Source organism: Crocodylus porosus, unplaced genomic scaffold, assembly GCF_001723895.1.
Source record: "Crocodylus porosus isolate Cpor-Errol unplaced genomic scaffold, CroPor_comp1, whole genome shotgun sequence".
NCBI classification, from domain to species: domain Eukaryota; kingdom Metazoa; phylum Chordata; order Crocodylia; family Crocodylidae; genus Crocodylus; species Crocodylus porosus.
In genome coordinates, this window is record NW_017728886.1 from 14,408,630 (window position 1) to 14,430,656 (window position 22,027).

General features: G+C 38.7%; 1 protein-coding gene across 1 annotated transcript in view; it reads left to right on the forward strand.

The window, feature by feature from the left end:
* The window catches only part of RBM33 (RNA binding motif protein 33), a gene marked incomplete at its 5' end in the record, with an annotated part of 168,933 nt that overhangs the window by 68,252 nt on the left and 78,654 nt on the right, over positions 1-22,027 (forward strand). Inside the window, one exon of the mRNA XM_019556931.1 lies at positions 3,591-3,649. Coding sequence (XP_019412476.1) covers positions 3,591-3,649 — 59 coding nt within the window. The remainder of the gene's footprint in view (positions 1-3,590; positions 3,650-22,027) is intronic.

Consider the following 22,027-nt stretch of genomic DNA (forward strand, 5'->3'; position numbering starts at 1 on the left):
TCATCCCAGTCAAAGCTGTCTAGCTGGGTCTTAAAAACCTCCAAGGATGGAGAGTCCACCACTTCTCTGGGTAACCTGTTCCAGTTTTTACTACCCTCCTAGTGAGAAAATTATTCCTGCTATCTAATCTAAACTTCCCTTGATGCAACTTGAGACCATTGCTCCTTGTACTGTCATCTGCCACCGCTGAGAAGAGTCCAACTTCAAAGTGCACCACTGCCATTTTCTTAATGCTGGCACACATTTCAGCAGTTAAAAAAAGTGTATGCAGTGTCAGTTTGCGTGCTCTGCAGACTTGATTATTCGAGTCTGGTTCGACCCGCTTGATTTCTGGTGCATCAGAGCAGACAAATACATGTGTATAAGTGTCCAATAAGCCCAGTTCTCTCGGTCTTTCCTCAGAAGTCATATCACCCAGCCCTCACCATTTTTGTTGGACCCTCTCTAATTTCTCCACATCCTTTCTGTAGTGGGGGCCCAAAACTGAACACAGTACTCCAGATGCTGCCTCACCAGTGCTGAATAAAGGGGAATAATCACTTCTCTGTACCTGCTGGCAGCACCCTACCAATGCAGCCCAGTATGCTGTTAGCTTTTTTTACCATAAGGGCACACTGCTGCTTTGTATTCAACTTATTGTCCACTGTAACCCCCAGGTCCTTTTCTGCAGAGCTGCTGCCCACCCAGTTGATCCTCAGCCAGTACTGGTGCATGGGATTGTTCCCTCCTAAGTGCATGACTTGGTACTTGTCCTTGTTGAACCTCATGAGATTTCTTTTGGGCCAGTCCTCCAATTTGTCTAGGTCACTCTGAATTCTAGCCTTGCTCTCCAGCGTATCTACTACTCTCAGCTTGGTGTCATCTGTGGACTTGCTGAAGGTGCCCTCTATGTGATCTTTCTGGTTGTTGATGAAAACATTGAACAAAACTGACCCCTGGGGCACTCCACTTGATACCGGCTGCCAACTAGACATTGAGCCATTGATTACTATCCTCTGAGCTTGAAGCTCCAGCTAGTTTTCTATCCACCCTACAGTCCATTTATTCAGCCCGTATTTCCTTAGCTTGCCTGTGAGAATGTTGTGGGAGCTGGTATCAAAAGCCTTGCTAAAATCAACATACACTTTAAAACCACATACACTGGTCTCCCCACATCCACAGAGCTAGCCATCTCATTGTAGAAGGCAATCATGTTGGTCAGGTATGACTTGCCTTTGCTGAATCCATGCTGGCTGCTCCTAATCACCTTCTCCAAGTGCTTAGAAGTGGATTCGTTGAGGATCTGCTCTGTGATTTTTCCAGGTCTCAGGTGAGACTTGCTGGTCTGTAGTTCCCTGGATCCTCCTTTTTCCCTTTCTTAAATATTGGCACTGTTTGCCCTTTTCCGATCATCCAGGACCTCTCCTGATCACCGTGAGTTTTTAAAGATGATGGCCAATGGCTCTGCAGTCACATCAGCCAACTCCCTTAGCACCTTTGGGTGTATCCTATCCAGTCCCATGGACTTGTACATGGCCAGCTTTTCTAAGTAGTCCTTAACCTGCTCTCACCGCTGCTGGCTGCTTACCCCCTCCCCAAACTGCCACCAGGTGCAGTAGTCTGGGAGCTGACCTTGCCTGTGAAGACTGAGGCAAAAAGCCATTGGGCACTTCAGACTTTTCTGCGTCCTCTGTCACAAGGTTGCTTCTCCCATTCAGTAAAGGTTTCACACTTTCCCTGATCCTCCTCTGGCTACTGACATACAGTATTTGTAGAAACCCTTCTTGTTCCCCTTCACATCCCTTGCTAGCTGCAACTCCAGTTGTGCTTTTGCCTTCCTGACTGTATCCCTGCGTGCCTGAGCAATGCTTTTATACTTCTCCCCAGTTGTTTGTCTAAATTTCCACTTCTTATAAGCTTCCACTTTGTGACTTAGGGAACTCTTTGGTAAACAAAGCCAAATTGGTCTTCTGCCATGCTTGCTAGTCTACATGCACATCGGAGTGGTTTGTTGCTGCACTCTCAGTAAAGCTTCTTGGAAGTACAGCCAGCTCTCCTGGACTCCTCTCCCTCAGACTGACTTTCCAGGCGATCCTGCCCATGAGTTCCCTGAGCGAGTCGAAGTCTGCTTTTTCTGAAGTCCAGGGTCCCTACTCTGCTGCTGTCTCTTCCCTTCCCTTAGAAATGTACGTTGCAAACGAATTTTAATAATGGATCAACAAACTTTTTATACATGGATTCTCCTTTAAAGGAGAAAAACATGAGGAAACCATGGTTTCTCCCTTGTAGGCTGGAACTCTAATAGCCTACATGGGGCTGTTTGTGACCCTCCATACCTCTACCTCTTCTCCCTGCCCCACAAACCAGGGGTCTGGAGCTGGCAGGCAGTGGGTCAGGAGTGAGAGGCATTGGGTTGGGGTTAGCCATCATCAATGTTTACAAATGGGTCCTGGTACAAAAAAGGGTGAGAACTGCTGATTTAGATCCACCTTTACTGGTTATCTATATGTTTAAAAGAGGAACTTTATTTCTGCCATATGAAGGTTTCCCGCCCTTCTCTCCCAAAAATGGCAGGTTGTTAATTTAACTGTCAATTGTCTACAGTTATGTGATTTATGCTATGAGAATCGTAATAGCCCTGTTGCATGTTGAAAACTAGATTTCTCTTCCTACAGGTTACTACAGGAATGGTGGAGGCCTTGTCCATTTTTACATATAAACTTAGCCAATCCTAGGGCCCCTCTACACATACAGGTGAAGGTGTAATGGGATCTAATGTGTAGTCCACAGAATCATGCTTGATGCCATGCTACACATGGGGGACAGGAGGCATGATCGTGTGGATCGCACAGTAGATCCCATCATGTCATATTGCTGGTGCAGGGGGAGCAGATCTCTGGCTCGTGTTGCGCTGCCAAAAAGCAGGCTCCTGCGGTTGGGAGCCCCCCTCAGTTCAGGGTCTGTCAGCTGTGGGGACACCCCATGAACACCTAGGGCTCTGGGATTGTGGCTGCTGCCATCCCCCAGCCTCAGGGATGTGTGAAACCTCTGAGACTGGGGGATCACAGCAGCTACATTCCCTTGCCCTGGGGTGCATGAGGTGACCCTGGATCTGGGACCCCCTCATACACCAAGGATGGGGGATTGTGGCTGCTTTGATTCCCCTAGTCTCGGGGGTTTCACACACCCCTGGCTGCCGGACCAGCTGAATCCTGGTGCCCAGAGCTGTGGGCCTCTTAGTCCCTGTGCTGCTGAGGTTGTCCCCTCAGTTACAGGACTCCAAGCCCTGGGAACACCTTAGCTGACGGGGCTTCTGGCCTCGGGCAAGATTCCACTACACATGCAATTTAAAGCTCGATAGCGACCACCTAAAAGTTAATACGTATTTTCGAGAGCTAACTTTATAGCTGGCTGCAGCTTTTTATGGTGTCATGGCTGTTTTATACGTGTAGCTGGTCTCAAGGTAATTGTGCAATTAACCAGTTAATTGCATGGTACCTGTAATGTGTAGAGGGGGCCTTAATTGCTTCCTGTTCTGTGACAACTTCTGGAAATAACATCAACCACTGTCTGATAAAACAAATTGTATTAAAAGGTGTTTCTTGTTTCAGTGCCCTTGTTGCCAGTCCCAGCCCAGCCAAGACCTGCTGTAGGACCCCAGAGATTTCCTGTGAGTAGCAGCTGTTTCTTCTTCTGTGATATGGATAAGCATACATTTGCAAAGAAATATTAATATAGCAAATAAAAGCTATTCCAGTGAAATATAATGTTAAGGATTTGTAAATATTGACAATAATCTCTGCAGTTGAAAATGTTTGTTAAAAGCTTAAGGTCAATGGATTTCTGAGAGCAGAATTAATTCTGTTTAACTGTAAAATTGTTGAACTAGTCTGTCCAGTGGGAGACATACAAATGCTCGTATCTTAGAGAACATGAGTTTAATTTTGTTGCTTGCATCTTTTAATATAAACAGAAGAATTCTGTTGTCTTTTTTTTTTTTAAACAACTTTTTATCAAACCCTAAGTTTTTATTAAGGACTTTTTTATTAAAAAAAAATAAATGCTCCAACTTTTTTTAAAATGACTTCAAGAATTTTTCATGGTTTTAATATCAGAAATGGTTCTTGCATTGTATATTTTTGTATACATGTAACTTCCAAAACATGGACAAAAATGTCTCTTACTTAATCTTCTTGGTTAGTGAGAGGGCACAAACTTGCTTAGTTTTCAGTCTGTGGTGTTTTTCAGTTGTTTTGTGTTACCTCCTTAGATTTGGCTCTCCCAAAGTATCAAAGCAAGTGCATGAAAGGGTAGTGTATGTAGTGTCATCTTTATTTGATGAAAATTGTAGATGCGTATTCCCAAAAATGCTTCACTAGGACATAAAGCTCATGGAAAACTAGCCCTCTTCAAAGAACCGTTTTTTGCATCCCGAATGCATAAGAAAACAGCAGATTTATTTTTAGAAATATACTAGTGTAATAGTATTAATTTATACTAAAATTTGGGGTAACCAGAAAAGCAAATGTCAGAAAATTGCAAAGAATTGTATGTTTTCATATGCATCTTTCTGCGCAAGGGTTTTCTTCTCTTTAGATTCTTACCCAGTCAGTTACTGTACTTGGGGCTTTTTGTACAGAATTACAGATCATAGTTTTAATTATTACAGAATATTTTATAAATTATAAAAAGTGTTAGCCTAAAACTCTAGGTTTACAAATCTTGATTATTACTTCACCCAGGTTTGTCATAGCTCTGAAATTTGTATGCTCAAGGTTGCCATATTTTGAAGTAACTTGAGGAAATGCTTTTCTCTGGCCAAGTCTAAACCTTTGTATATAAAGATTTTCTTAACGTCTTAAGAAGCCTTAATTTTAATGGCCTATTATAGAAGGATATCAGATCTAATTTTTACCTGACATTTTGTTTTCTTGTGACCTTTAGTTGTTAGCTAGTTAGCAGAATTTGAAAGGGAAAAAATTCAAAGCATGAGGAATATACACATACCTATTGTAACTGACAACTCTGAAATAGATTTATGAATATTTACAGAAAATTTCAGACTATAATTTCTTCAGATACATAGAAATTATTTTTCCCATTGCTTGCTTTTTCACTAATTGTGAAATACTAAGAATTTAGTTAAAATTAGTTTGTATGCAGTGCAACCTTTAAATGGAATGAAAATAGATTCTCACTGCTTTTCACGTAGAAGTGTCTTTCTCTGCTGGATAAGAATATTTACCTTGTCTGTTGAAAAGTTTTCATTGAGAAAGTGGAGCCTTTCCACCAACCTTTTTAAATAAGCAGATCCTGGTTCTTGCTGTTCATTAAGTGGATGATTTTTCAGAGCTAAGAGAAATCTTGTGGCAGCATACATTGCAATTAACTGGCAGCACCACAACCTAATGGGTAGAGAATAGAGAGGATGCTGCTTAAGAGTTTCTGAAATATTGGGGCTTTTGGCTAAACATTTTTAGTATGCCACATCAGCTGTTGATTCATTTCTTTAAAGATTTGGGGTTAAATTCATCCCTGCATAAGGTGCCTGGAACTTGAGTTCAACCAAGTTTGTAGCAGAGATGTTTGACATGGTAAGCTTTAAAATGTAGGGAATATTGTACCCACATTGTGTAGATCAGAGTAGATTAGTTGGAAATGGAGGTGATTTGTTGCAGTGAGTTGCCACTGAGTATAGTTTTGATACTGCTGTGCTCTGACTTGTTGGAAATTAAAGATTAATATTGTATAACCTTCTTATTTATAGAAAAAAATACTTCTTCCATGTACTGGGAGGAAGGGGAGAAAACCACATAAATTAAACTACTCTGATAATCTCTTTTTGTGTGGTTACTATAATACTGTAAAATTTGGGGTAACTGAAAAGCCAAGATTTAAACGTCTGTCTCATTTTTATGCTAATAATAACTTATTTGGAGGAAACAAGTCTGTCAATAACTTTATTAAATTTACTGGAAATTGAGTAGATACTTGTTATGAGGGTGCAGTCAGCTACAAACTGGCAGATTTCTACAAACTGTAAAAATTGAATTCTGAGACGCTTTTGGCACTTCACAGAAATTGCTGAAACCTCCACAGGATGATGTTAAAGTTGATAAATTTAGAAAAAGTATAGGTTACAATGAATTTTAATTTGAAACATGGTACAATTAACAATTGAATTCTACCATTATTTTTCAAACAATTAAAAAATTGTTATACCTTTCACTGTCTTCCCAAAAATCTGGTCTTCTGTATCTGTGTTTGATACAAAGCAATTCAAAGAGAAAAATAATGTTAGCTTTTGCCTCAAATTGGTACCATTAGCATTTAGCAAACAAAAATCTACTTAAATGACTGATCTATTTTTGAGGAAATTGGTTTTAAGGCTGTCACAGAGCAGTGGATAAGGGTTTTATTCTGTGTGACCTGACCATATTGTTTGTCTGTGTTGCTTATTAGTCAGATACCCCAAATCAAGGATCAGGACCTGTTGTGCTAGATGCTCTTCAGCTGTTGTCATCAGCCCAACTTGTGTGTCTGAAGAGCCACTGGATTCAGTGGAAGTGCACTTATTTATTCTGGTTAAGGATGGTGGTTCAGAGTCTTTTGATCCAAGGCATTGTGGTTCAAAAATAATGTTTACAGCTTTTGAAAAAAATGGTTAGGAATGTTTTTTTTCCTATCAAGTTCCCAACTTCTTCCTTGCCTGGCCAGTATAGTTAGGTTCTAACTGTGCAAAATTGCTTTATTGTAAACTTTGCTACAGATTAGATGGGTCTTTTGGGTAGCATGTTAATACTTTCACAAACATGTTTAGGTTTTGGTTTTCAATGGTGCTAGCATGTAAAGATAATGTAAGGACAGAGGCTAGCAAAGACTTGTAATAATATGTGGAAGGAAATGTAAGCAGGTAAGCTCAGATGGATGGGGAGAAGCCTAACTGAGAGCTGCTTGTCCTTCCTACTTGAGGATAGACTTCTCGAAATACTACTAGAATGTAACTAATCAAAAAAGTAAGAAATGTGTTTAGAAATAAAGTTCTGATTAATTTAACGCTTGCACTGAAAAGGTCATCCTTGTGTGCCAGGTGACCAACCCATCTTGCTTCAAATCTCTCTTTGAAGTGTACTAATTCTTTAAAAGTTTCAAAGTTAATTCACTAGTGAGTTGTAGACTAAAGTGAAAAAAACCCCAATGTTCTCAGATTGGACCCTCATTTAGTTAGCTGAGCTACTGTGTTTACATTGTACTGTCTTATGTTCCAATATCTTTGCAAGGACTATACCTTCCTTACATTATATGACACCAAGTATAGAAATAATATATACTGTGTATATTAAAAAAATTTCAGTAGTACATTTTAAAGGGCTTGATAAATTGGTTAAGTTAGTTTGTTTTGTTCCAAATGATGTATGAGAACAATCTTTTTTTTTTTTTTTTTTTTTTTTTTTTATTTGGCCATGAGAGGGAGACCCAGCAGCAAAATCAGTGGTCACTTTCAACACTAAATTGAGAACTGGAAGTCTGGTAGAGTCTGCCTTGACTTGCTAGTGGCAGAATACAATGGATGGTATCGTACATGATGTTCTGATTTGTCCTGGGCCTAGGTTTGAGCAAGATGTAAAGAGAAACAGGTCTGCAGATCTTCTTACCAACACTATGGAAGACAAACCTCTCAGAAAATGGGTACCTGAAGACAGGCTTACAAAGCCATATGTGGACACCAAAATAAGGTGTTTTGTTTGTTAAGAGCTGAGGGAGAGGAAGAACATGGCTGGTATTTCCAAAAGTTGTCTCAGTTAGGTTCCTGACTTCCGAAATTTCCACCAATTGACTCCCAAGTTGCCAAGGCACTGAAAACTGCTGCATACTGAAATCTTTTATAAAATTAGGCCAGTTAATTTTAGTGCCTAATGTGGATTTAAGTTTCAAATTAGCTGCCTAAAAGTTAGTTTTCCTAGGGTTGAAATGACTGCCTTGCCCAGGGTCACACAAGAGATGAGTCACAGTGACACTGTATAAGACTAAATTTATGTTTTGAATTTAAGTAAATGTGTGTGACATTATAAGCTAAAACATATTCATGCCCCCAGCAAGAATAGGAGCTTTGGCTTAAGTAACTACCTTAGGAGCAAATTCTTTCCCCTTTGCACAGACTGGTTAGTGAGGATTTATTCTGGATTGATCCATAGGATGTATACACTTCCATCTTTCCCATTTAAGCTGTTGAAAGCAACTTCAATATTCTAGCTGTAAGAATTGGGAAATGGACAGTGGTTATTTTATGAAGATATGCTTACCCTTTGCTCCTTTCTGGTTCTGCCACTGAAGCACAGTGTTCTAGGACCTCCTTATAGCTAAACCCTGGACTCCTATTCTCCCTCAACACACACACCTCAATTATTTCTACTATAGGGCTTTTTACACTTTTGAAATAAGGACAGTGCCCCCTTTGGATTTCTGATCCAGCTCAGGTATAGTTTTTGAGTATGGCATTAGCAGGTCTATAGTCCACAGTAATTTTGGCGCTCTGCTTAGTGTCTGATGTTTGCAATTTTAATTATAGCTGGATGGATCACTTTTATGTTGAGATCTTAATCTCAATGTTAATGTGTAGTTAACAACTACTAGTGAGACTCTTGCTCATGCAAGCATCCATATGTAATAAAATATTGTAAACTTTTGTCTCATAACCAATGCTTTTATTTCAGCGCTGAGAATAAGCAGTGAGCCTGAGAATGGAATGAAGGAAAAGCCCAAGAAATAGCAATAGGCTTTTTGCCAGGGTTCTTGTGATCAGAAAGTTTTGATATTGTTGGAGATGGATTTTTTTTTTCTTTTTCTGATGAAACGCTTACCACTTCCATGCTTAGAGCAGAATTCAAGTCTTCTGAATTTAAAAAATTTGTAATATGAATTTTGTTTGGTACAAAATAAGTTACATAATGGAGCAAATTATCCTCTTCTATTCATGAATGTTCCATAACGGGCATCTTGTATGTCGCAAAAGTGTTTTTTGATAACTTGCAACCTCTCTTTGGTGTATATATATCACCGCCTTCATATCCCCCTCCCCCCCAGTTTTACTTGTATTTTTCTTTGACGTTTTTAAATGTTGTTTATTTCTGTTTTTAAAACATTTCCGTTATAACTACTTAACATAAGCTTTTGAAAAAAAATTCCAGGTATGCAAGATTGTGTATTAGATTAGTATTTGTTCTGGCCGAGTCCCATTTCTAAATTTTTTAATAAATAGCAGTTCTTAGAGGATTATTTTAAAATAATCAGGATATGATGTGTTATTTTGCAGAGATCTTTAAAATAGCTACCTTTGCTAATGGAAATGTGTAGGTACTTTTAATATGCCATGGAACCATTAACATTTAATCTTTCGCCATCTCTCCTCACCCCCTTTGTCCCCCTCCCCACTTCATTTGACACCTGCTTTTAGACTCAGATCATTGAGGCAAACACTGTTCATGGCAATAATTTGCAGATAAGAGCACTACCGTAATGTACATAATAAATGTTGCTAATGTTGTTAATTCTAAGTAGTATTAGACATGAAAGACAGACTGATTTTTATGTTCCAATACAGAAACCAGAGCTTTAGTATAGTATATTGTATTGATTGTACTGAATTTATTTTTTATCAAAAAATTCATTTTGTTTCACATAAATATCCTTTTGCATTGGATCAACCTAAACACTGTGGTATCTTTTGTTAACAGAGTGAAATGAAACTGTATTTATTGTCCATACCTCAAAGTATAAAAAGGGAAACTGAATTAAATGTACCACTTCATTGTACATTTTTAAAAACCACTATATAATTAACAAGTAAGGAAATCAGGGTTCGAAAAGTTATTATTTAAGGGTACTTGTTTACATTCTCAAGTGGCTTACTCTCAATTTGCGTAATTTTTGCGTTGTCTTACAATTTAAAATCTTCAAACTGTCCTATTTTTTTTTGACTGGTACTGTTAGAGGAACACTTTACTTGTTAAAGATTTTGTAATGGCATTGGTTTAGAAGGTGAACCGCTAATGGAAATGAGACCACTTGTGACAAGTCTACTGTACTACTTCTTCAAAATTATTCTGCTTTAGTTATGGCTTTACTATAACAGTAACAGTAAATGAAATTTTCACTCTCTTACTGTGTAGCAATAGCAGATCACAGGTAGTGTAGAAAGCATTTTGTTTTCATTTAACAGGAGACATGGTATCAGGTGGTGTTGATTGACACTTCTTGGATAGTGCTTTATACAGCATTTCATGCAAATCATGTTTGAATGAGACTGCTGCATCAAATTACATTTCTTTCAGATTATAGCCCTTGCAGATGCGAGACCAGGCTTGTTCAGCATCTAGGAAAAAAGCTTCCATTTTGAACATTTACTGTTTTCACAACTTGTCTGCAAAGCCCTATAATTACAGCACTTAAGATAGTGAAGGAATGATGGGCATTTTCTCTTATCAGATCTATAAGTAGTAGCGAGCAGATGCAGCATGAGATCCCTCCAGCTGTCAAATATTGTCAGGCTGGCATAGAGGGAATGCAGTTTAAAATGCAGGTGACATAATACCCAACATCCTCCATTTGCTAGTGGGCTTCTGATTAATCACGATTACCATACATTATCATACCATCAAATTTAATCATATCAATGAATTCCCATCTGCAAGAAGAGCAGCAGCAGCTAAACATGATGGTAACAGCTATTAAATAAGAGAGGAATAGATAGATGGTTTCTAAAATGCAGTAACCCTTTAACTTGTCATGCTATCTCCATGGTGCACATGCTCCAGAGATGTTAAAATCAAACAGAGAACTCGTACATTTATGTTTTATGGTACTTGCTATATAGCATTTGTCTGTAACTGCTGTTTCAGTCTGGGCAACCTGAATTGTGGAATTACATATATTTCAAATAAATTTCTCCCTGGATTATTCGAGCTGTAGACTATTTAACACTGTTTCATTTTTCTGTGTTTAAAAAATGAAAAAATTACAAATTGCATTCTTTACTTAAGGCTCATGTGTAAGGTACAGATTCTTCAGGGAGGCAAATAGAATATATATTGAACATAAAGCCATTAATTAGTCCAGTAAAGAAATTGTAGGCAGAGGTCAAGACCTTCTCAAAGGAAATTCAGTGCACATGTTTTACACCACTGAATGCTAGAAGCACTCGAACTAATTTTATAAACACTGTAGCAGAATTGAATACAGGACTAAATTATAAATTAGCTGGTAGCATTTTACTGTTATCTAGGACACCATTGGCTCCCTTGTACTAACCAGCTTAAAATGGAAACTGACTCGTCTGGTGTATAGCAAACCAAATCTGTACCTAAGAGAATGCATTATATGAACTGGTTCTGAGTATATCAGATAGACTGACTAGATCAGAAATGTATAAGCTTTTGTGAGCCTCAGCTTGCTTCATGGGGTGCTGTGATCTCATCACAAAAGCTTGTGCATCTGATTTATTCAGTGCATCTCTACCTATAAAGTACCTTCTGCTTGGCTGGAGACTAAGATGGCTAACTACCTCTCTGAATATATCAATACAAGCCCTCAAACTGGAAGTACACATAACTTTAGGCACATAAATGTCAATGAGTTTAAAGAGATGGGTAGCTCATAGGTAAATGCATGCATAGTCGAGATTACATAGAGCAGTTTCAAAATCAAGTTTTCAGGTAATGAGGAATAATGCAACTTAGTTACTAAATATCCAGGTTAGCTGCATGAGACTCATTAGTCTTTTGCAAAGCTGCCATTTTGGTTTCTTTTGATGGAAATGCAAGGATTTTCAGGGTGTGTGGGAAGAGAAGTAAATGATCACCCAGTCGCATTAATTTTGTTCTGAGCTTTCAAGCTGCTTTTAAATTAGCCACAATTTACACCACAAAGCTTTGAGTATAACACAGAAATCTTATGTTTCTAATTTTGCTGATCTGTCTTATTACTATATAAACTCCAGCTTGAAATCCAGGAGCTGTTCCTGGCTCTGCCTTTCAATTAAAGCATGGGTTTTGCTTTGGTGTGTGGCTCCTTGAATAAGTTCCTCCCTGCGCTTGTTCGCCCATCTCCCTCTGATGGAACACCCAGAAGGCCTCTTCTGCGTGACCACAGAAGCTCTGCCAAACTTCTAGCCTGCAGGACCTTGTTTCTGCTAGAGTGAGAGCAGCATGTCACCTTTGCAACCTGCAAAGCAGCTGAAACCCCTGTGGGGATAATTACAGAATTAATAAATCTCTCCTAGTTGAAACATCAGGGTGAGCCAGCTCTTGACTAGGGAGCACACCAAAAATTGTTGGGCATATATGCATTGGTTTAGCAGCCAGCTTGGGTATCTGTATCTTTTTGTACTCTTCCGTTTCTAGGAAGAGGTAAATAGAGAAGGTAAGAGGAAGTGACAGTCATTCTCATCATCTGCACTGGCTGGATGCTGATCTGAACTACTTGTGTTTCACATGCCCTAAATAACACAAGACTTTTCAGAGTTGCTGTCCTTGCCCTGAACAGGCTTCCACTTTCTCAGCATGTATAAGATTATGGATTAAATTACTTTCTGGCATAAAGACAAGATATGCCTCCCTGTCACAAAGCAGCATCATATAGAGAGAATTCCTAAATGAGCTGTGTTAAGTACTGGAAGCCATACCACTGTGTTACTGCAGGGCTCTGTCCAGGTTAACAGCCCTGAAGTGATGGCCTTTCCAGATTTTCCTGGATTTTGGTCTAAAGATCATAACATTCCTACTTATGTCTCAGTTATATGCAGTATTTAAAACAAGAAGCATTCAAAGTTCTTGTAGATTTGGTTTTTACAGTATGTCAACTTTTCTCCTCCTCTTGATCTGCCTGTATGTAATGCTAGAACTTCTAAGACCTCATCTGGTTGGTCAAATGTATTCTAATTTCTTGTATTTTCTATCCATAAAAACATTTTTGGGGCTGGCATCAGAAAAGAAATGAGAAGATTCTAACCATTTTTCATTTCTTTTATATCAGTTTTGTAGTCCTGATTTATTGTTCCAATCTTGATAAATGGATTTAAGGGTTCAACTATATGGCTCTCAAGTATTCAGTTGATTGGAGAAATCATACTGCTCCATCATTCTGTTTTCTCCTTAGTGCAAACATGCAACTTTTTTAAGCATAAAAGGAAGGCAGTTGAACAGCTTTGGACCCAAATGTAGGGGGGGTTAAAAGTAGAATTAAATATATATATGTGTAACAAATTGTTTCCCATCCCCACATTGTGCCTAGTAAATTGACTTGGAGATGGGCCTTTTAAAAGCCTGCAGTGGTGTTTATAAAGCTATGTTAAAATGGATGATTCTCAACCAGGGTGCCACAGCACCTGAGATGCCATGTGATCCTTTTAGGTGTGAATGTACAGTACTAGCACTGTTGGGTGTGCAAACACTTATAAGTTGCAGGATAAACCCAGAGATTTCAAGTAGGATCCAGTGTGTCAAAAACATTCTGATCTGTTGTGATCTTCCTGCGTTCTTTGCAACAGAAGAATTGCTCTGTTTTTTCCATAGTTGAGACATAAGTGAAAGCTGGGATTTTCTGGTGGTTGCCTTGAGTCTAAAAAGATTGAGAATCACTGTTTTTAAATCAAAGCAGTGAAGCAAATTTATCCAAGAAAGTAAAAAGTAAGTGCTTTCTACAAAAAGGTGTGCATTTAAGAGGTTTTTGAACAAATCTAGTAGGTACAGAAATAATAGGATTAACATCTTGTGACAGATGGCTATAGTTTTAATTGTCATAGGTTATAGTGATCATAATTCTTTGCATTTAAACCATATAATAAGAATTAACTATGTGGCCTGCTTAACTGTCAATGGGGTGCTCGTAGCTCTTTGCATTTTAAGTGAGATTAATAAATGAAAACATGTTGTAGAGGCAGGGTGTAATTTATTGAAAGATTCATGGAGTTTCAATGACATTGTTAAGGTATTTAATTAGTCTTGTGAAAAAAGTGTAGAGTGACCCTTTTAGGGAAGCTGATAAGTCATATAATAGCTGTTATATCCTCTTTATTCCTTGCTTTATAAGATTAACTTTGTGCTAAGCAATTTATGCTAAGTTTTCCCTTTTATTGGTAACCAAAGTTATCGGTGCTTTCTGAATAGATTATTGCAGATAACATCATGTAATTAACAAGAGATGCAGAAAAGTAAAAGTATAATTTGTGTAAGAATTGTATGAGAGAGAATGTTAATTTCTTAACTAGGAAGGATATTTAAGGGGATAAAAAGGAAAGGAAAATAGTGCAATTCTTTGAAAGGATTAAAGTAACCTTATCTCACATTCTTTCAGAAGGTAGGATTGCCTGTGTGTGAAAGTCATGTTCAATGAGCTATTCACAACTCCATAATGAATTGTAGACACAACTTAACATTGCATTTTTTGCCAAAGTGATTGATAACATGTTAAGTTATGCCTTCCATGCACTGAATAATGGAAGTTAATGAAAAGGGTAATCATAACTAACACAGCATGTAAGATTTCATTGCAGTGTCAATGCATGGGGCCTTAATTTATGGTGTATGGGAAGAGGACTGGTTGGGTATGTTTTTCTTTGAGTAAACGTAGCAAAATCAAAGATTTATTGGATATTTAAATACTAATTTTTCCTTATTGTTAAATTAACTTTAGAAAAATCTAAAATGCACCTTAAAGTGCTTCTTATTGTGGTGCCAGAGAAAGTTTTAAACATAATCTGTTGGGTATCTGTCACACTTCTAATTTAGTTCTGTTCAAAGCCTTTCTCATTTTAAAAGGAAAAATCTTTTCAAAGTAAAATTTCAAAGAATCACACCTTTGGTTTCTTTGGGATGATTTCCACAATGCATTGAGGATTTCCAGAACAAATGTGTTTAGTTCTTCTATAAAGACTTCTTTAAAACTGAGGCTCCCCCACTCAGTGTGTTGGGATGTTAAAGTCGGTGGGTGCGTCTGCATGTGCGCTTTATTCCACAGTTGACTAATTAGCATAACTAATTAGTAAAGGCGTCACTGTCTATACGAGTGCTGGTATTAGGGTGTAGTAAATTAACTCTGCCATAAGATAGTACTGTTGGTGACAATACTGTTGGTCTTAAGGTGGAATTATTAACTATGGTGAAATGCACATGTAAACACTGACCCAGATGTAAATTGCACCCAGGCAGCAGGGGGCCAGACCCCGCCTGCCACCTACCCACATGGCTTAGCACATTTGGCACTCTTGTGCCCTAGCCAGCTCTTCCACTGCCACCCAGAGCCCATGGCTGATCTCCTGAGCCTTCTGCCAGCCCTGGGCTCCTCCATTTGAGCTCAATAGTTTATTGCAACACATTGAATTTCTCATATAGATGCACCCTGTACAGGCAGTCCTTGACTTGCAATGTTTCGAATTAAAACATTTTGCACTTGCAGCGTTTATAAATTGACACCGTGTTTCACCTTTACGATACCAGTTTTGACTTCACAAAGCTTGATCTGACGCCATGCCAGCGAGCAAGTTCGCTGCGTTGATCATCTCCCTGGAGAACATCTGTCCAAACTTCCTTGGACACTTTCTTTAAAAAAAGCAGACAAGGCTCCAGAAAAACCTCCAGAGAAGACTCCAGCCAAGAACCCTTCAAAAAGTCCAGCAAAGTCACCTCAAAGAAGTCTTTCCAAATCGATATGATTGCTATTTACAATATAAATACATTAATGTAGCTATTTTACGTGTCTATAATTGATCGAGTACAAAATTATGGGGTATTTTTGGTGAAAAATAGGGTATCGGGCCTTGGTTCAGGCACTAATCCCCCATTTATAACTTTGTTTCTTATGAGAAAATTGGTTTCGAGTTACAACGTTACGACTTAAGATGTGGTTTTTATGAACCAATTGTGTCATAAGTCCAAGGACTGCCTGTATGTCATATTTTTTGACAGAAGACAGGGTAGAGATGCCTTACAGATCAGATGAGATGGGATGCACATGTTTTCTTATGTGAGCTCCTGCAAAAAGCTTATGCATCTCTAATTCGGTTAGTCCAGGAGGTTCATGTTTATTCTACTTTTTGCCTGACTTCAGACTAACATGGCTAAGTACTTTTCTTAGTTTTTCTGAGGTGTGGATTGGGGACATACACAGATGTAGAAGCATGACCTGCTATAGTTCCTGTCTTGCTCCAAGCCTGTAAAGCCCTACTAAAAGCTTGCGGTGAGGAACTTACAAGCTGGAATGAATCTCTACCATTCTGCTTTCAAAGAAAGGTGATAGTTAGGAGTGCACAGGTGCATTGGTCCATATCTTATCAGCACTGATGAAGGAAAATTGACATTTTCAACAGTTGGCCTCTTTTGGCTGATGTGGCTGATAATGTCACCAATAAATGCCACATGCATGTGTGTGGATGCAACATGCATGCTGGCAGCCTGGAGAGCAGGGTATGACTGTAAGTCTGTTGGGGGATGGGGAAGTGGTGGAGAAGATGGATGGAGTGTGGGGGGCAGATTGAGGCCCTAGCAATGAGGGAGGGAGTGGGGCTGGGGCAGGTGCTGCCCAGCTGGGGTAGGATGCAGGATGGAGTCATGGCTCATCCGTGGGGCATGGGGGGAAGGTGGCTCCTGCCTGCTGCAGGCTGGGGCCAGGAGCAGCACCGGGCTCTTTCCACTGGGGGGGGCGGGGGTTGAGCCAGGGCTGTTCTTGGGGTGGGTGGTGGCAAATTCTTGGGTGGCTGTAGCTAAATATAGGTAATACCAATATTTTTCATCTTTGGAGCAAACAGGCAGGAAGAGTGCAATTTCACTGTACTGGTTTAGCCTCTTCTTGATTTGGTGCTCTCCTGTAGATTTGCAGATTTCAAATGCTTGAATAATAGGATTTGTCTGCTAAACAGGGATTCAGAAATTTGGTGCTTTTAGTCCCTCCTCACTGAAGTTCTACATACCTTTAAACTTTGATAATAGGAGAAATACCCATAGTAACGTTGCTAGTAAGTGAGATCTTGTTTTGGGTTTTGGTGCACTCAGACCTTAAACAGCGCTTAACTTGAGTTGATGTTCAAATGAAAACACTCTAAAACTTAAAAAATCAGATGTTTTCTCTCTGCTACCAAGTTTGCCTTCTGATATGAATGTGATAATGACTGTTACAGCTGTGGGTTTTGAAGTGGGTTAGGGAAGCTAAACTCTGTAGCTTAGCATGTAGTTTTCTTTATACTGGGATGTTTTTCTTGTATAAAGTGCCATTGAAATCTAAAGTACAGATATTTTTAATACTATTGCAATAAAAATGAGCAGCTCTATTACAGGCTGTTGCTGAGCTGCCTGCATCTTCTTTTAGACATTTTGTGCACCAGAAACTCATTGTATGCACTCCAGCATATTTTCCTATTCAGTTTTGTGCAGCCTTAGTAAGTGATCAATAAGAGGATCAAACTGCTGTTTCCAAATTGTGAGGCGGGGGAAAAAGGACCAACTCAAGGCCCTTCTTTTCTCCTCCCTCAAATTTTGGGCATGGATAATAGCTATTCAGTTCTAGGTAGAAATCTGTGGGGGGGTGGGGGCGCAGTACAGGCATTCAGCTTGCAGATGCCCCTTCTGCCCTGCTCTCTGGGCTAGGAAACCTGCTAATGCTACTGTAATTCTTTATGAAATGGATATTCTAGGTGATAAGATTTATTATGGACAGGCACTTGGAAGGCTGTCGAGTGAAGCAAAATAATGGGTTAAAATGTTTTTGCTACTTTGCAAAAAAAAAAATCTTAGTTAACATGTTCACTCAGTTTTTTTCTTGTAATTTGAACTTGGGCAGATATGAAACCATGAAAAATGGAAGTAACTACTGTGTGTATCAAAATTTATTTTGCATCTGTGTTACAGTATGCTTATCTTACCAAAAATACGCCATTATGAAAACTAACTGCTGCACCTGATCTTAGTTAATATTTGCAGTTTAATAGCTGTGAATGTTCTGCCTTTTTTAAAAAACAACAAAGAAACCCCCCATAATATCAAAGACTGTTAAAGGAATTAACAGAAAACTACTTGCTGAATACACTTTTCAAAATTTAAAGGCTTGGCGTGTTGTGTGTGTAATGGATCCTGCTCGCAGTACAAATAAATATTTATTAGAACTGTGGTGAAGGCATTGAACTTCCTTGAAGAGCAAATGCTGAACATCCTGTAGAGTAGAAAGGGCAGAATCAGTAGTGTTATGTAATATAGATAAAATATTAAATTATTCTTCCAATTATTAATAACTGTTAAATCAAACCTTGCTTAATAATCACAGCACCTAGTCCATTGAAATCAGCAGGAAAAGAAACAGATTTCAGAGTTTCTTCTTTCAGAAGCTAGTTGCTATTCTTGAAAGATGTCCATTCTTCACGTTTCTTTTCTGTGAATAACAAACCTATTTATAATTGACTTTGCATGAATCATCCTTCATATTATCAGCCTGAAAGTAAGTGTTAGTTCATGTACTTTTCCACTAGTTATTCAAAATGACATGTTTAAAACCTAAAACCTGTAAGCAGCAAAATGTTGAAGTTGGATATTTCCAGCTGTCAGCTAAATGGATTAGCAAAGACTAATGCTTAAATAATATGGTTTAATAGCTGACTAGACAATATCAAATGCTATTTTAGTGATGCATGTTACATGAACTAGAAGATGCCTCTTTTCTACATTTTTTTTCAGCATTTCCAGATGCGTTTTAAAAAAGTAAAATTATTCTTTCTTCATTTGTTCTACAGTTACTTAAACCATATACAAAAGGAAGTTTTGATATTGTGTCATTAAAATGTCACTAATTTAAAGACTTGAAAAAATAATATTCAACATAACAGATGCTATAACAAACTTATTGGTATATTGGATAAAATTGTCCTGATTCAGCACTGTAATTTTTTCTTAAAAACACAAATAATGAGTTTTTGGCAAATTGATGTCCATTCATGTTAAAAGTGTAACCATAGTTTCTAGGGTCGGAAGGGACCTGAGTAGATCATCTAGTCCAACCCCCTGCCATGGCAGGAAAGATTACTGGGGTCAGTCGACCCCAGCAAGGTGTTCATCTAACCTCCTCTTAAAGACCCCCAGGGTTCAGCAAAAGGTTAAGGCCTCTAAATGAAACCAACATGGGAGTGGGGAAAAAGCTCTTTAACACTGTGGTAGAGATGGGAATGCAGGTAGGAAGATGTACAAACATTTCTCCCTGTTCTTGTGGCTTTGTTTCTATGGACGTGTGTTGGACTCAAAACTTTGGTAAAGTCTTTCTGAGACCTGATGCCAGTAAAAACAACGAAAACTTTCTCTTAAAATAGCTCAGTGAAAAAATGTTTTTAAATGAACATATTCCTGTTTTTTTCAGTGGAAAAAATGAAAGTAAAAGTTTAAAAGCATAGTCTTGGTTTGTTTTCACTGACCATATTTAGACACTAATTTAATTTTTGCTTTTCACTGAAAAAAGCTAGTTTTTGTTGTACCTTTTTTGCATCCTATAGTAAGTTATATTTTAATTCTGACAATACTCCTTTAATACTGTTCCAAGGTTTGGTATATATGAAAAATATTGACATAATGGGACACTGCAGTTGTGGTTAAAGAAAATAAGTTATTTAGGTATCTGTTAAGCTCATATAAAGAGTACTGACATCTACTTTGATATTCACCAAGTTATGAGAGAAGAAAAGTGATGTTGATTTATTGTATTTTCCCAACTCATCTACTGTAATTTAAAAAAAAAAAACTCTTAGAGATATTAGGAGGACATTGAACTTCAGCTGTAAAATGTATATAGGACCAGATTCCTTTTCAATATAATAGGAACCTGAGGGTCCTATTCTACCTTGCTTACTTCCCTGGAAAAATGTTAGTATGCCTACTTTTGTAACATACTGTCATCTTAGACATAAAACTAAGTCACAGAAAGCAGTGAGCAGGGTTGTAAGCTGTTTATCTGATGCAAGGTGGAATAGGATTGCACTTAAGCATTTAAAATATTTATTTTATATCTGTTTGTTTAGTTTATATATTTGATTTCTGTGCTATTCTTTCCAAAAAGACTTAGTGTGACTTAAAATAACAATCTTAAAACAAGATAGAATAATAAAACAATTCCACAAAGAATACCCAAAATTTAACCCCACCTGTTACAGGTGTGTCCAGATAAAAGGGTCTTAGCCTACTTCTGAAAGATGACCAGGCTCGGGCTCTAGCAGGCCACAAGGGGGTGGTAAATCTATAGCCAGTGAACAACAACTAAGAACAACTTTCCGTTCATTTTGTCCAAGTGAACTTGGCACACAGGCGGTACCTACAGAAAGTTGTTCTCTGCTGACCTAAGGGGTCGTGATGAGAGGATGTGGTCCCTTAAGTGCATAGATCCAAAGCCATTTAGGGCTTTTATATTTCACCTTAAATTGTGCCTGGAAAGGAGCAGGAAGCCACTGCAGACTCTGGAGCACTGAAGTAATATGCTTCTGGTGATCTGCTCCCGTTAGGTGAACCATACATTTTATACCAGCTGCAGCTTCCAAACAGTCTTCAAGAACATCCCTGCATATAAGGTATTGCAGTAGTCTAACCTGGAGGTTATGAAAGCCTGGGTGATGATGGCTAGGTTTGAATTTTAAAAGAGAAAATTGCACTCCTTGCACCAGGTGGTTAGTGGAAGTCATGCCTAGCCGCTGCTGAAACCTGAGAATTTAGATGTAGCAAGGGATCCGCAAGCACCCCAAGGCTGCAGACCTGAGTGACGGTGGGAGGCCAAACCCCAGAATGGGTGTCCCTAGCTCTCCCAAGTCATGAAGGGAGGATGAGCACCCATCTGTCATTAACTTCCAGTCTTATCACGTAAGAAATTCCTGCCCAGAAAAGCATTCCATCCTTTTACTCTTCTGTGAAATATGCAACACCATAACCAGAAGGAAATATGACTACATCCTGCCTGCCACCAAACAGCTTTGAGGTATTCCAATTTTTCTCCGAGCCTAACCTGCATAAAATGAGCTGTTCCAAACAGCAGATTTTTACCATACCTTTAACTCTCTTATGAAATAAACTTTAATTTCTACATAGGAGAACTTTTACAATCTTTCTCCTTTCCCTCAAGAAGGGTGCTTGTACCCAAAAGCTTGCAATTAAAGGTGTGGGTGTGTGTGTATTTTTTTTTGGCAAAAATCTAGTTGGTCTAATAAAATATCACCTCTACCACGAGTTCAGATTCCTTTTTGCCTCTAGACGAATACAGCTACAACCTAGACACCCAACATCAAGAGATGCTTTCTTGAGTGGTGGCTAGACAATTGAATCATAGAAAATTAGGAAAGTGACCTTACGAGGTCATTTAGTCCCACCCCCTGCTCAAAGCAGGACCAGACCCAACTAAATCATCCCAGCCAAGGCTTTGTCTAGCCAGGTCCAAGGATGGAGCTCCCACAGCTTCTCTGGGTAACCTGCTCTAGTGTTTTACTGCCCTCCTAGTGAGAGGGTTCTTCCTAATATCTAACCTAAACTTCCCTTGCTCCAAATCGTCCACAGTCTTTCTGTACTTGAGGGGAGGGGAGGCAGTGCAAAACTGATGCGGTCGCCCTAGTGCTGAAGAGAAGAGTCACTTCCCTTGATCTTCTTGCACTGCTCCTACTAATGCATAGGTATAGTAGTGAGTAGAATAGTATCAGGCCCAGACTTTTAAAATGGTTGTCTGACATTTCTGTTATAAGGCTGTTTTCAGTTGCCTATGTTTGCCACTCTTCTGCAGTTTGGGATAAAATTTGCCATGGTCTGTCTGCTTTAGAATTTTTTTTCCTTCAGATTTCAGTCAAAATGGCCAATCTGTTTTTGAAATCAAGACCAGGAATAATAGAAATATGGTCATGTTTTAAAATACCCCTTTTTTTAATGAGCTGTAGAGAAGGTTTGAACTTGCTAGGCAAGGAGACTTACTAGAAGTTGTTGAGGGAAAACTTGTGGAAATTCACTGAGCAATGGTAGGGAGCAGATTGGAGTGGAGATTAAGACGGAGATTGCGT